The following is a 13,464-nucleotide window of genomic DNA, read 5'->3' on the forward strand; positions in this document are numbered from 1 at the left end:
GAGGTGCGAGAGGGAGGAAACGGAAGAGCTGGGAACGCAAAGCACTGTGGTCGACTTCCGGGGCGTACTGGGGGAAGAGGCCTGTGGCTCCTGGTTTGTTGTCCGTTTGGTTCTTGGGAACTCGGCACTTGCTGGCGTTGAAAGACCGCGGACGAAATGCCAGAGCGAGATAGTAAGGCTGTGGCCATCTGCTCTTTCTTTCCCGCGCCACTAGGAGCACTTGGCGCGTCATTTTGGCTATTAAACTTAAGTTGGGAGACGCCGGTGGGCCCCAAGAGAGGCCAGGAAGCTTCAGACTTCTAGACCTCTGCCTTAGCAGCGACCGGTGTCTGTTATCAGTGAATCCACCCCGCCCTCTCCCCCGTCACCTCCTTACTTAACTCGACTAGTGGGTTGCAGAGATTCTGCTTTCTCCTAGGGTTTTGTTTCGTTTTTAAGTTGTGTGTCTCGCTGTATCGTTTAGGTTACCCTTAAAACTCTCGATCCTCCTGCTTCAGTCTCCAGGTAGCACGGAGAACAGGAGTGCCCCAGATCTTTCATGAATTTTAGATGTGCTCTTTGGGAAAGTCTAATCCTCCAGAGCAGGTTTAGGAGCCCTCCTTGCTCTCATAGCTCCTTGTATTTTCCTATTTCAGCACTTATTACATTGTATTATCACTGTCATTCTTGCTTTCTGTATTGTTCACTGCTCTAATTTCCAGTTTTTGCGCAGGACCTGATGTACAAGAGACTGATTAATGTCAATTATTTTTGTTAGGTGAGCCGTTCTCCAACCCTTTGGCCCCAGATGGCCATGATGTGGATGATCCTCATTCTTTCCACCAGTGAGTATTTTGCCCTAGGACCATGGAAACAGTTATCAGTGAGTAAGAGTGGTGATGGTGATGGTGAAAGAATTGAGAATATCTTGTCAGCAAGGATGGTCAAAAAATTGCATAACTTGGCCCATTATCTCTGTGAACCTTGTATCAGGCCCACTGAATAAGAGTATTAGAGTTAAATTCTGTCAGGAAAGTTTCTAGTTTTTGAAATATGTTGTTTTATTATATATTATATAGGAATTAATTCTCCTGTACAGAATTAGAAGATTGGAAATAAGGGCAAAGTTGTCTTTAATAATCTCACAAATTTCAGCCCATTTCTTAGAGATAACAACTGTTTACTTTTTTATGTGTATCTTTTCCTCCTATTCTTTTTAAATATACTTGTACATATATTTAAATACCTGAGGAAAATTTATCATTGTTTTGCTAGTTAAAATATTTAAATGATAGTATACTGCAGCTATCATTTTGCTATTTTTTATTAAAACATCACTTAATATCTTGGAGATTATTTTCACAATGGTGATAAGGATTTCCTCCTTGACTAAGCTTTAGTCAAGTTCCAAGAGTCCTATTTAAAAAAAATTTTTTTTTAAGATGTTGTTGGACCTTTTATTTATTTATTTACATGTGGTGCTGAGAATTGAACCCAGTGCCTTGCACATGCTAAGCAAGAACTCTACCACTGAACCATAACCCCAGCCTCTCCAAGAGTTCTAATTTGACTAAACCTTTTCCGTGGCTTGATTTTAGCAAAGAATTCAGTCCTTCCCTCCACCATACCATACGAACACTTTTCCCAGCTTGTTCTTGAGCTTGTTATTGTCCTATCTCAGCTTAGACTCTGGAATCTCATCATATTACTGTCATCATGATTATTATTTATGTGATATTAAACTTTTTGGACCTGTTACTCTCGTTTTCTGCTCTTCTAAGGTGGACCAGCAAGGTTTATTAGTAATTTTCTATAAATCCCTACTCTTGTATTAGAGTTGAAGAATGCAGTCAGTAGGAGAAGGAAAGAGGACTCAAAGGAGTCTATCTTTAGTTTGGTCAAGAGAGAATTCTTGTCAGTATGCCCATTAAATGATCGCTTATACTGTCATTGCTGTATATTCCACATTTGAGAAACACTATCACAATTTATTTAGTTATTCTTCAGTTGATGGACATTTAGGTTGTTTCCAACCTCATGATATTTTCAATTGAAACTCTTTTCTTTTTTTTGGTACTGGGGATTGAACTCAGGGGCACTTGACCACTGAGTTACACATTCCCAGCCCTATTTTGTATTTTATTTAGAGACAGAGTCTCACTGAGTTGCTTAGCACCTTGCTTTTGCTGAGGCTGGCTTTGAACTCGTGATCCTTCTGTCTCAGCCTCCTGTCCTGCTGGGATTACAGGCGTGCACCATTAGGCCTGGTAATTGAACTACTTTTTATAGGCTTTCTTATGTACATATGACTCATTGGCTGGGATAAATATAGAAAAATGAGAGTTGCTGATTCATATGATCCTTATATTTAAATTTTAATAAATACTACCAAATTACCTTCCAAATTGGTTATACTGATTCATGTTCCTGTCAGCAGTATATGAGAATATATTGATTTTCAAATTCTCAAATTCCCACTTCCCAAGTTCTCACTCATATTTTTTTTTTTAAAGAGAGAGTGAGAGAGGAGAGAGAGAGAATTTTTTTAATATTTATTTTTTAGTCCTCGGCGGACACAACATCTTTGTTGGTATGTGGTGCTGAGGATCGAACCTGGGCTGCATGCATGCCAGGCGAGCGCGCTACCACTTGAGCCACATCCCCAGCCCCTCTCACTCATATTTGATTTATCAAATTTTTTAGAAGTCAACCCTAATGTGTTGAAAGTGGCATGTCTTTGTTTTAGTTCATGTTTCCCTGTTTTTTAGTAAAGCTAATATTTTTTTCATGTTCCTTTTATATTTATTATTGGGTGCTATTTTTTAAAAATTTGCCTGTTCTTTTAGATCAAAACTCACCAATGAAGACTTCAGGAAACTTCTTATGACCCCAAGGGCTGCACCTACTTCTGCACCACCTTCTAAATCTCGTCACCATGAGTAAGTCTTCAAGTGATCCAGTTTTTCTTCCATTTCCTTCCTATCCCTTTCTATTGATCCAGAATATCCTGGGAGCTGGAAAGCTAATCCTTTTTTAAAGCCTGAGGTTCTGATTTTCTCCTTGAGAAGATTGAAGCTCCAGTGATGATGGGGATGTTCAGGGTATATTCCATGGACAACTTACGTTAATGAGTCATTACAGTTGCAAATATATGTTTCTGGGTCTGTTCCAGCCCACAGATTCAGACTTTTGGGGGGTATACTTGAGACTATATAATTTTCATAGTACTCTAGATCTTCTTGATGCTTTTTAAAATTTGAGAACTGTTTATGTGTAAGTATTAATGTGGATTTCTGCCCAATTTAGTCTGTTGCTTTGGCCAAAATTCTAGACCAGCTTTTCTTTAGTTCTTAAGGACACTTCTTGGGATTTCTGGGGCAATATTTTACTTTCAGTGAATTTCTTGTTTTCTTTCTAGAATGCCAAGGGAGTACAATGAGGATGAAGACCCTGCTGCACGAAGGAGAAAAAAGAAAAGGTGAAGTGAGTGTGAAGGGGTGGTGGGTTTTAAGGTGGATAGTGTTTGGGGAAAGAGTAGAGACTGAGATTTTCCTTCATTTTTAGGTTCTCTACTTTATAAATGTAGAGGAGTGATAACATTAAGAGTGATGCTGTAGGGGGAGCTGGGGTTGTAGCTCAGTAGTAGAGCGCTTACCTAGCACGGACAAGGCCCTGGGTACAATCCTTAGCACCACATAAAATAATTAAATAAAATAAAGGCTTTGTGTCCATCTACACCTAACAAATATTTAAAAAAAAAAAAAAGTGATATTGTAGGGCTTTGGAGTCAGCCTACCTAATTTTAATCTTGTCTTTATTTGTTTCTAGCCAGATAGCCTTGGGTACTTTGTTTAACTTCTAATCTACTCATTAAGTCTTGGCTGCCCTCATTATGGATTTTTTTTTTTTTTTTTGGTGGCAGGGGGCTTTGAGCCCAGGGGTGCTCTACCACTACATAACCCTTTTTACTTTTTATTCTAAGATAGTGTCTCACTAATTTTCCCAGCTTGTTCTTGAGCATGTTATTGTCCTATCTCAGCTTAGACTCTGGAGTCTCATCATATTACTATCATTATGATTATTACTTATGTGATATTAAACTTTTTGGACCTGTTACTCTCCTTTTCTGCTCTTCTAAGGTGGACCAACAAGGAATAAAGTATTTTTAGCTAAAATTTAAAAATAGTTTCAGGGGATTTTTTTTTTTTAATTGCAATATGGAAGAGTCTCTCATTCCCTTAGAGGTTCATTAAAAAGATTTTTAGTGATGGTTGGAGTGTCCCAAGTGGGCATTGGAACAGTATGTCTGTGAATTGGAAGAAGCTCTAATTCTTACTTTGAAGACTTATCAAGAACTGGCTGGCAGTTCTATCAGTTTTTATCATAGAGAACTGGAGGAAGATGTAGGGAAACAGGCAGAAGTGGTTCTGATGACCCCGAGATAGTAACTTACATGTCTGATTTCTCTGGTTACAGTTATTATGCCAAGTTACGCCAACAGGAAATTGAGAGAGAAAGAGAACTAGCAGAGAAGTATCGGGACCGGGCCAAGGAACGCAGAGATGGTGTGAACAAGGATTATGAGGAAACAGAGCTAATTAGCACCACAGCTAACTATAGAGCTGTGGGCCCTACTGCTGAGGCGTGAGTACCAAGAGGACCAAGGGGCATGCTTCCTTCAGCATCTCTGTCATATAAGCATACTATGCCATTTTAAGAAGCACTTGATAGCCACAAAGGACTCTTCCGGTGGGGTCTTTTTCATTATGCAGGGACAAATCAGCTGCAGAGAAGAGAAGACAGTTGATCCAGGAATCCAAATTCTTGGGTGGTGACATGGAACATACCCATTTGGTGAAAGGCTTGGATTTTGCTCTGCTTCAAAAGGTGAGTCATGGTGATCAGGTGCGCCATAATACTAAAGTGTTGAATTCTTTTGTGTGGACCTTGCTGAGATGAGGATGGAGATACATGGTAGTCCCAACCATCTAGTTGGGAAGGGCAAAATATGGCCCCTCTGTAGGACTAATTGTTACTCACCCATCAGGTATCAGCCTACAATTTTTTCCTTAGGGAAACCTTCCTTGATCGTCTAGATATGGTTAAGCCCTCCTACTCCTCACCTTCCTTGCGCTGCACCGTTGTATTACCCATCTACTTCACATAACAGTTATTATACTTTGTTAAAATTGTTTAATTTGTCTATTCATCTTGCTGTAACCTCCATTACACTAAGTACAGTGTCTGTCTGATTTAATATTGTGTTTCTGTTTCTGACCACAGTGTGGTATAGTGGATATTCAGTAAATGTATGTAAAGTGAATAGTGTCTAAATCTTGATTTCCTGTTAGGTACGAGCTGAGATTGCCAGCAAAGAGAAAGAAGAAGAGGAACTGATGGAAAAGCCCCAGAAGGAAACCAAGTAAGGGAAGGCTTAAGAGTTTAGAATGCTGGGCCCTAAAATAGAAGTACATTTACCTGGCTGGAGTTGTGGCTCAGTGGTAGAGTGCTTGCCTAGCATGAGAGAGGCCCTGGGTTCGATCCTTACCACTGCATATAAATAAATAAAAGATCCCTTGACGACTAAAAAAAAAAAAAAATATTTAAAAAAAAAAATAAGTACATTTACCTAAAGAAAAAAATTATTTTTTGTCTTTTCAGGAAAGATGAGGATCCTGAAAACAAAATTGAATTTAAAACACGTCTGGGTGAGTACAGGATTTCTATATTAATGATAGGGCAGTTCAGGTGAATTGTAGGGAATTTGATTCTCTCAGCAGGGTATGCTTCCTTTACCCTCAATCTCATTTTGCCTCCAAATTAACTAGTTCCCATGAAATATTCCAATAGAACTCAGACATGGACCTAGTTATTTCATGTGGTTGTGGCTTAGTGCTATAGTATTTGCCTAGCATGCATATGCATGAGGTCATGTGTTCCATCCCTAGCACTACCCCTCACCCTCTAAAAAAAGGAAGATAGCATGGTTTGTGATTAGAAACTCAGGATATAGAGTTCTGGCTTTGAATCCTCATGATGAAATCACATTAAGTATGTGATGTTAGGCAACCGATTTTGCTTTCACATGTGAAAAGTTAGTTTAATGTTTACTTTGCAACATTTGGGATTGTCGTATGGATGAAGAAAAATGAAATGTACAGCAAGCATACTTATAATATTGAGTATATAGTGTAGCTTTATTTTACCATCATTGTAAGTATTGCCTTAAACCTCATCCTTCTTTCTTGCAGGATTTAACACAATGTGGGCACATAGTGCCCTTGAGAAGGCATTGTAGAAGAGTGAATGGGAACCCAGGCTTTGAAGTTAGGCTGCCTGGGTCCCATTCTTTGCTCTGTTACTTGGTAACTGTATGACTTTAGGTGAATCAGTTAATTCTCAGTCATGTTAGGGAATAATAATGCCCATCTCCCAGAGCTTTTGTGAAAGATTGAAGGAAGCAAAGTATGCATAACACTTAGCATGGCTCCTGGTACAGAGCAAGTACTTAATAAATGACTGCTGATATAATAGAAGGTTTTTATTGGCTACTTGCTACTATTCCCCTTTGTGCAGGCCGCAATGTTTACCGTATGCTTTTCAAGAGCAAAGCATATGAACGGAATGAGCTGTTTCTACCAGGTCGTATGGCCTATGTGGTAGACCTGGACGATGAGTATGCTGACACGGATATCCCCACTACTCTTATCCGCAGCAAGGCTGATTGCCCCACCATGGAGGTGAGTGAGTTGTAAGAGTCTATCATAATCATTAAATCTCAGAATCGGCCTCACCTGTGCTCTGTTCTTTGTTTATCCTATCACCAACTCCTGTTTATTTTTTACCCCATAAATTTCAGTTGAATCCATTACTTTTCTTCATCTCCACCAGTAATATTTCAGTCCAAACCACACTCTTCCTTCCAAAAAGAAACCCTGAACTCTTTAGACATCCTTAGTCTCTCCATCCCAGCTTTCACTATGATATTTACACATGTCCATAGTGATTTTAAAATGCAAATTTTATCTCACTATAATTTAGAAGTTTTCTGTGGTTCCTTCTCAGGGTAAAGAGCAGAATCTCTACCATGGCCTATGAGCCTTTGCAACATTTGGCCTTCATGGTCTCTTCACCATGCCTCTCTATTATTCTTCTGTCATTTTGACTTTCTTGAATATTCTAGATCCAGGGCCTTTGTGCAGGTTGTTTCTTCTGTCTGGACTGCTTTGCAACATCTGTTTTTCTTATCTTTACCTGGTTAACTGTAACTCATTCTTTAATTTTTCAAGTCAGTAGTGAATAAATAAAAGAGCTTCCTGTTCAGTGGAATAATATTCTTGCTGCTTGGGGTTTACAGGCCCAGACTACACTGACTACAAATGACATTGTCATCAGCAAGCTTACCCAGATTCTTTCGTACCTGAGGCAGGGTACCCGCAACAAGAAGCTCAAGAAGAAGGATAAAGGTACCTGGAGGATTAGGGAGAGAAACCTTAGCTCTGGAGGGCTGGCTATTCAGTGATGGAACCAAGGTCTCCTGGAGCTTTGTGTCTCCAGGACATTGGGAGGTTTTCAGGGAGCAGATAAAAATGGGAGCAATGGAGCATTGGCATAGATGAGTATATCCAGATTCTTCCTACTTGACCTACTAAGAAAGCAGTGGTCAGGTTTGAAGTATGAGAAGGAAGAGTGGTAGCATTCATCCTAATTTTTCTTTTTTTTTTTTTTGGTACTGGGAATTGAACTTGCGAGCATATTGCCACTAAGCTATCCCTGTCCTTTTTATTTTTTAAGACAGGATCTTACTAGGTTCCCCAGCCTGGACTTAAACTTGGAATACTCCTGCCTCACCTTTCTGAGTAGCTGGGAGTATAGGCATGCACTATTACACCTGTCCCTGTCCTATATTCTAAACAGAAGAAGCTTGCAAGGGCATTTAGAACTGAAAAGGATGGTGAAGCTGAGTGGGTATTAACTAAGGATTGTTTTCTTGACTCCTGGTTACATTGCAGGGAAGCTGGAAGAGAAGAAACCTCCTGAAGCTGACATGAAGTATGTATCTTAAACCTAGCACCTAATCTTAGGGGAGGGCCTCTGTGTTTCTTTCCTTTGGCATTTTGGGAAGTTGTTTGTGGTGGTATGAGAAACTGGAGCAATGGCTAGGTTAAGTAGAAATGTGTGTGACTTTCACAGCTAGTGATCTCTGTTTTCCCAAGCATTTTTGAAGACATTGGGGACTATGTCCCCTCCACGACCAAGACACCCCGGGACAAGGAACGGGAGAGATACCGGGAACGGGAGCGTGATCGCGAGAGAGACAGAGATCGGGATCGAGAGAGGGAACGAGAACGAGATAGGGAGCGGGAGCGAGAGCGGGACCGGGAGAGAGAGGAGGAAAAGAAGCGGCACAGCTACTTTGAAAAACCAAAAGTAGATGATGAGGTGAGATGTGGACCCTTGTACCAAGTGGTGGAGCTGCTCCTCTCTGCCCATTCAGCCAGGTGTGGGACCCTGCTGTTATAGGCACCTTGTGGCTCCACAGCAGCACCTGGATCAACTAATGGGTGGGTCACCGAATCTGGAAATACAGGCAAGGTGGGGCAGGGAATCAATTTGGACTTGGGGGCTGGATAGGTGGGAATCTATTAAAGTGGTACTTACCTCAATTTTCATTTCTTTTCCAGCCAATGGATGTTGACAAAGGTGGGTCATATTCATAGCATCTCTTATTTCATCTAGCAGCTTTGCTTTCCCCTGGACTGAGAATCTGAAGTAATGCTCAAGGGCTGGTGGCATTAGGAAACTTCCTTGTTCTGGACTCATTTTAAGAATCATGTCTTATTTCATGGAATAGACAGGATGAGTCTGGAATTCTCCCATCTTCCTGGGCAATGGTAGGACATATTTGCTTTTAGAAATAATTTCTCCAGCTCTGAAGTTCTAAAGAGGTGAGACAGAAGTTGAGTGTGCAGTGTTCTGGGTTCCCAACTGCCATTTTAACCACAGAAATTTGTTATATGAGTTGGAGTTTGGTTAAAATTTTGTTACATAAAATTCTGTGCTTTTAAAAAAAGTTTTAATGAAGGCATAAGTTGGAAATATGTTGATGTATTATGGGGAGGTGTTTTGTTTTTTGTGGGACTGGGGATTGAATCCAGGGGTTCACCTCTGAGCTACATTTACATCCTTTTTTATATTGAGACAGGGTCTTGCTAAGTTGCTGGGCTTGAACTTGTGGTCCCCTTGCCTCAGCCTGCCAAGTTAGGGGTACAGGTGTGCGCCCCTGCACCTGGCTTGTGAGGTGGAGGTTATAAACGTATTAATTCAAAGTCTAAACAGAGCTTTCTTTCCTTCAGGACCTGGTTCTGCCAAGGAGTTGATCAAGTCCATCAATGAAAAGTTTGCTGGGTCTGCTGGCTGGGAAGGCACAGAATCATATCCTTTATTTTAATGTTTCTGAGTTAAAGAGCTGTTTTATCTTCATTACAGCTCTGCCTGCCTCCCTGATCCCTCCTACCTCTACATGCTTTGCCTTATGCTCAATTTTGACAGGAATAAAATGATGCCTTGCCCCTTCCTTAGAGGATCCATCCAAACTCACAGTGTGCTTCTGAGAATTTTCATGTTGAGGTCTTCAGCCCTTGGTTCCTTTTGTCTGAAGCTTTTCTGCAAGAGGTGGTATTCTGTGTAGTATATTCTTTAACATAGCATATGCTGAAGAAACCAGAGGACAAAAAGCAGCTGGGCGATTTCTTTGGCATGTCCAACAGTTATGCAGAGTGCTACCCAGCCACGTACGTAGGACCCTATTAAGAAAGGGAGGCTGGGATGACTGGAGAACAAATTGTGGGGTGAAGTAAAAATTTGATATACTGAGATCCAAGGCTGCTTATTTATTACTTGGAAGAACTGTTAGGTTCTGGATGAAGTGTGGAGGGGTGGCCTTTTCTGATGCATGGGTTTGTGAATCATGAAGCATGATTGTTGAGTCTACAGCATCTGTTTAACTGCTGCTTCTCTTTAGGATGGATGATATGGCTGTGGATAGTGATGAGGAGGTGGATTATAGCAAAATGGACCAGGTATGAAATTAGAAGGAAGTTTGGGACCTGGGCATTTATTCTTTAGCACATTTCCTTTTCCTTAGGGTTTGCCAAGATCAAATGAGATATGACCAAAAGTCTATTCTTTTTTATTTACTACAGTTATGTATCAGGCTTTGGTCCCATCCTAGGCAGTAAGCAAGCATTAATACGTAAGTGGAATGGCAGAAGGAATTGCAGTTTTTAGAAAATAACTGAATTTTGTTATAGCCAGTATTAGAAGTCTTCATCTTTTTTTTTTTTTTAACTTTTTTTAGTTGTAGATGGATACAATACCTTTGTTTTATTTATTTATTTTTTTTATGTGGTGCCGGGGATCGAACTCAGTGCCTCACGCATGCTAGGCAAGTGCTCTACAACTGAGCCACAACTCCAGCCCTTTCCTCTTTTTTGAGAGGTTACTGGGGATTGAATTCAGGGGAACTGAGCCACATCCCCGGCCCTATTTTGTATTGTTATTTAGAGTGAGGATCTCATCAAGTCTCTTAGCACCTCATCATTGCTAAAGCTGGCTTTGAACTCACGATCCTCCTGCCTCAGCCTCTTGAGCAACAGGGATTATAGGCATGCACCACCATATCTGGCTTAAGTTATTATTTTTTTTAAGACAGAGGAAGGCTGGGCACAGTGGCGCATGCCTGTAATCCCAGCAGCTCAGGAGACTGCAGCAGGAGGATCACAAGTTCAAAGCCAGCCTTAGCAAAAGTGAGGTGCTAAGAGACTTGATGAGATTCTCACTCAAAATAAAAATACAAAATAGGGCTGGGGATGTGGCTCAGTGGTCGAGTTCCCCTGAGTTCAATTTCTGGAACCCCAAAACAAAACAAAACAAAATTTAAAAATAAAGCCACCCTTAATACCATTAATTGTGGAGACATCTCATTTCCTTTTCAGTATACTTCAGTGATTAAGAGTATGGATTGTTTCTTCTATAATTGTTTCGTCCTGTGATTGCCATTTATTAGTTTTGTGACTTTGCTAAGTTATTTTATTATTTGATACTGCCTTAGTTTCTTTATGAAGAAAACAAAAATATAATTCCCTCGTCACATCAATGAATTAAGATATATGTTTAGTGTTCAGAACAATACCTGATACAGAGTGAGTAAATAGAATTTTTATTTTATTTTTTATTAGGATAGGATTTATGAATGGTGGCACCTGGTATTTCAGGAGAGCCTGACTTTTTTTTTTTTTTTTTTTTTAAGAGAGAGAATTTTTTAATATTTTTTAGTTATTGGCGGACACAACATCTTTGTTTTTGAATGTGGTGCTGAGGATTGAACCCGGGTCCCACGCAGGCCAGGCGAGCGTACTACCGCTTGAGCCACATCCCCAGCCCAGCCTGACTTTAATCAAGGATTAAAATACTTTTTCTGTTTCTTTCTTCATCCACTTGTACTGTCCTACTACAGGGAAACAAAAAAGGCCCCTTAGGCCGCTGGGACTTTGATACCCAGGAAGAATACAGCGAGTATATGAACAACAAGGAGGCTTTGCCCAAGTGAGTTGATCTGAATATGGGTAGGGAGTAAGGAGAGGGGTATGGAAATTTTGGGGGAAAACCTTGTTACTGCTACAAAATCTTTAATATCATCTTCTCCCAATGGATCTTTTCAGGGCTGCATTCCAGTATGGTATCAAGATGTCTGAAGGAAGGAAAACCAGGCGCTTCAAGGAAACCAATGACAAGGCAGAGCTTGATCGACAGTGGAAGAAGATTAGTGCAGTAAGTGGGATTGTCCCTTAGTGGGAGTGTTTTAGCTGGGAGAAGATACCGGCTCAATAGATCCAAGAACAAGCAGGGGGTTGGAGAGCCATGTAAGTGAGAGTTTATTAGCCTTGAACCTCCAGTGAACTTAGAATGTCACTGTTCTTGCAGATCATTGAGAAGAGAAAGAAGATGGAAGCTGATGGGTGAGCAGCATTTTTCTTCCTTTGTGGGACCTGTGGGAATTGTTCAGTGTATTGATCTTACACTGACCTATTTTTCCTTCCATTGTAGGGTTGAAGTGAAAAGACCAAAATACTAATCTCCATTTCCTACTGGAGTATCTGCATATGGATGTTCTCCCTACTGCTTACTTTCTACAAGTCCTAGGAAGGTTGCAAGATGTCTTTGTGAATGTATATAAAATTTTATTGTATAACCATTTGGTTCCATTAAAACTAGTTAACCTGCTGTCTTCTCTGTGTTGAGCATCTTCATTCTAGGACCACTAGAACACCAAGAAGACTAGTTCTGTACTCTTTATATAAAAAATCACACCCAGAAAGTCATATCACTCCTTCCTGAGCTGAAGTTCTAGAATCCTAGATAGTAAAGATGTTTACTAGGAAGAATGCCCTGTGGAAAAGAGAAGAATGACTGTCACTGATGGGCAAGAAATAGAGGAATATATGTATGATTGCTTCAAATGTCAGACTCATTTAGTCCTGTCTGGGGGGTTAATCCCAGAGCAGAGATTCCCTGTGGATTAAGTTCATCAGGATGGGTTGCCATTCTTATGGTGTCAAGGCTATACAGTACTGGGCTTTTGCTAAAGGCATCATGAAAATGGAAAGAAAAACCTTACAAGCCTTAGGGGTAAAACTTATGGGAAGAAAAACCTTTCATAAGTTTATGTCCTGGGAGCTTTAGTAGTGCTGAGTGAAAATCACCACCTCCTTGGTTGAAGAAATAAGTCTTAAGGGTAAAATTGATGTATCCAGGCCTGCAGGTATGGAAATCCCTTATCTAGTGCAGAAGGTGTTGGTGCCCTTCATCACCCTGAAGTTTGCCAATGTCTGGGTGGGCCTACTGGCCTTCATTTCACTCCATCCCATGCCCTGTACTCTTTTCTCCCTTTGTGCTCATTGCCAGCACTTTGGTGTGGTGTTTATGATTAGGAGTTACCCATTTCTTTCTGGTTGGATGCCAAACTGCCACTGCCTACCCTGAGCTCAAGGCATGTAGGTTCACTAAGTCCCAGGAAAGCTCCAAAGTCACCTTAACCCTTACCTTTGATAATTTTCAGCTTGATGGAAAAGGGTACTTTGTTGTCTTGCAGTGCTGGGGATTGAACCCAGGGCCTCTTGCATGCTAGGCAAGTGCTCTACCACTGAACTACACCCCCAGTCCTGGGAGAGGGCTTTTGAGGAGGCCAGCTTTGTCAATGGCATCTAAGAGGCTGATATTGGGCCCTGTCTCCAACAAATCTAGAATGGCTAATTTCAGAATAATGACAAGTGTGGGCTTTAGTCCCAATTAAGGAAAATGTCAAGAGACATGGCTTATTATTGATACCTAGAAGGGAAGTAAGAATAAGACCTGGGGGTTGACTGCAACTTTAAAATTCAGTTTCTGGGGACTGGGGATATAGCTCAGTTGGTAGAGTGCTTG

The 13,464-nt window shown here is 40.7% G+C and overlaps 1 protein-coding gene and 1 non-coding gene across 2 annotated transcripts; one reads left to right on the forward strand and one right to left on the reverse strand.

Annotated features, from left to right (window-relative positions):
* The first annotated feature begins 19 nt into the window (after window positions 1-19).
* Ik (IK cytokine) lies at window positions 20-12,264 on the forward strand. Its single transcript, XM_005327304.5, has 20 exons — window positions 20-172; window positions 758-824; window positions 2,826-2,918; window positions 3,398-3,457; window positions 4,456-4,623; window positions 4,752-4,866; window positions 5,331-5,401; window positions 5,641-5,687; window positions 6,556-6,719; window positions 7,337-7,445; window positions 7,992-8,031; window positions 8,196-8,421; window positions 8,664-8,682; window positions 9,336-9,414; window positions 9,693-9,773; window positions 10,004-10,061; window positions 11,498-11,586; window positions 11,703-11,811; window positions 11,965-11,999; window positions 12,088-12,264. Exons 1-20 carry the CDS (start codon window positions 157-159, stop codon window positions 12,113-12,115), a joined length of 1,674 nt encoding a protein of 557 aa, XP_005327361.1. The 5' UTR covers window positions 20-156; the 3' UTR covers window positions 12,116-12,264.
* Window positions 12,265-13,126: 862 nt separating this feature from the next.
* Window positions 13,127-13,199, reverse strand: Trnaa-agc (transfer RNA alanine (anticodon AGC)). Its single transcript has one exon. It is a non-coding gene; the product is annotated as a tRNA-Ala (tRNA).
* Window positions 13,200-13,464: the final 265 nt, after the last annotated feature.

The sequence above is a fragment of the Ictidomys tridecemlineatus genome, chromosome 1, assembly GCF_052094955.1.
Source record: "Ictidomys tridecemlineatus isolate mIctTri1 chromosome 1, mIctTri1.hap1, whole genome shotgun sequence".
Taxonomy (NCBI): domain Eukaryota; kingdom Metazoa; phylum Chordata; class Mammalia; order Rodentia; family Sciuridae; genus Ictidomys; species Ictidomys tridecemlineatus.

Excerpts from the sequence above, each read along its gene's own strand:
- Ik (XM_005327304.5), top strand. Across the intron at positions 2,919-3,397 it reads TCTAAATCTCGTCACCATGA|AATGCCAAGGGAGTACAATG; the intron begins GTAAGTCTTCAA and ends TTTTCTTTCTAG. Across the intron at positions 11,812-11,964 it reads AGTGGAAGAAGATTAGTGCA|ATCATTGAGAAGAGAAAGAA; the intron begins GTAAGTGGGATT and ends CTGTTCTTGCAG.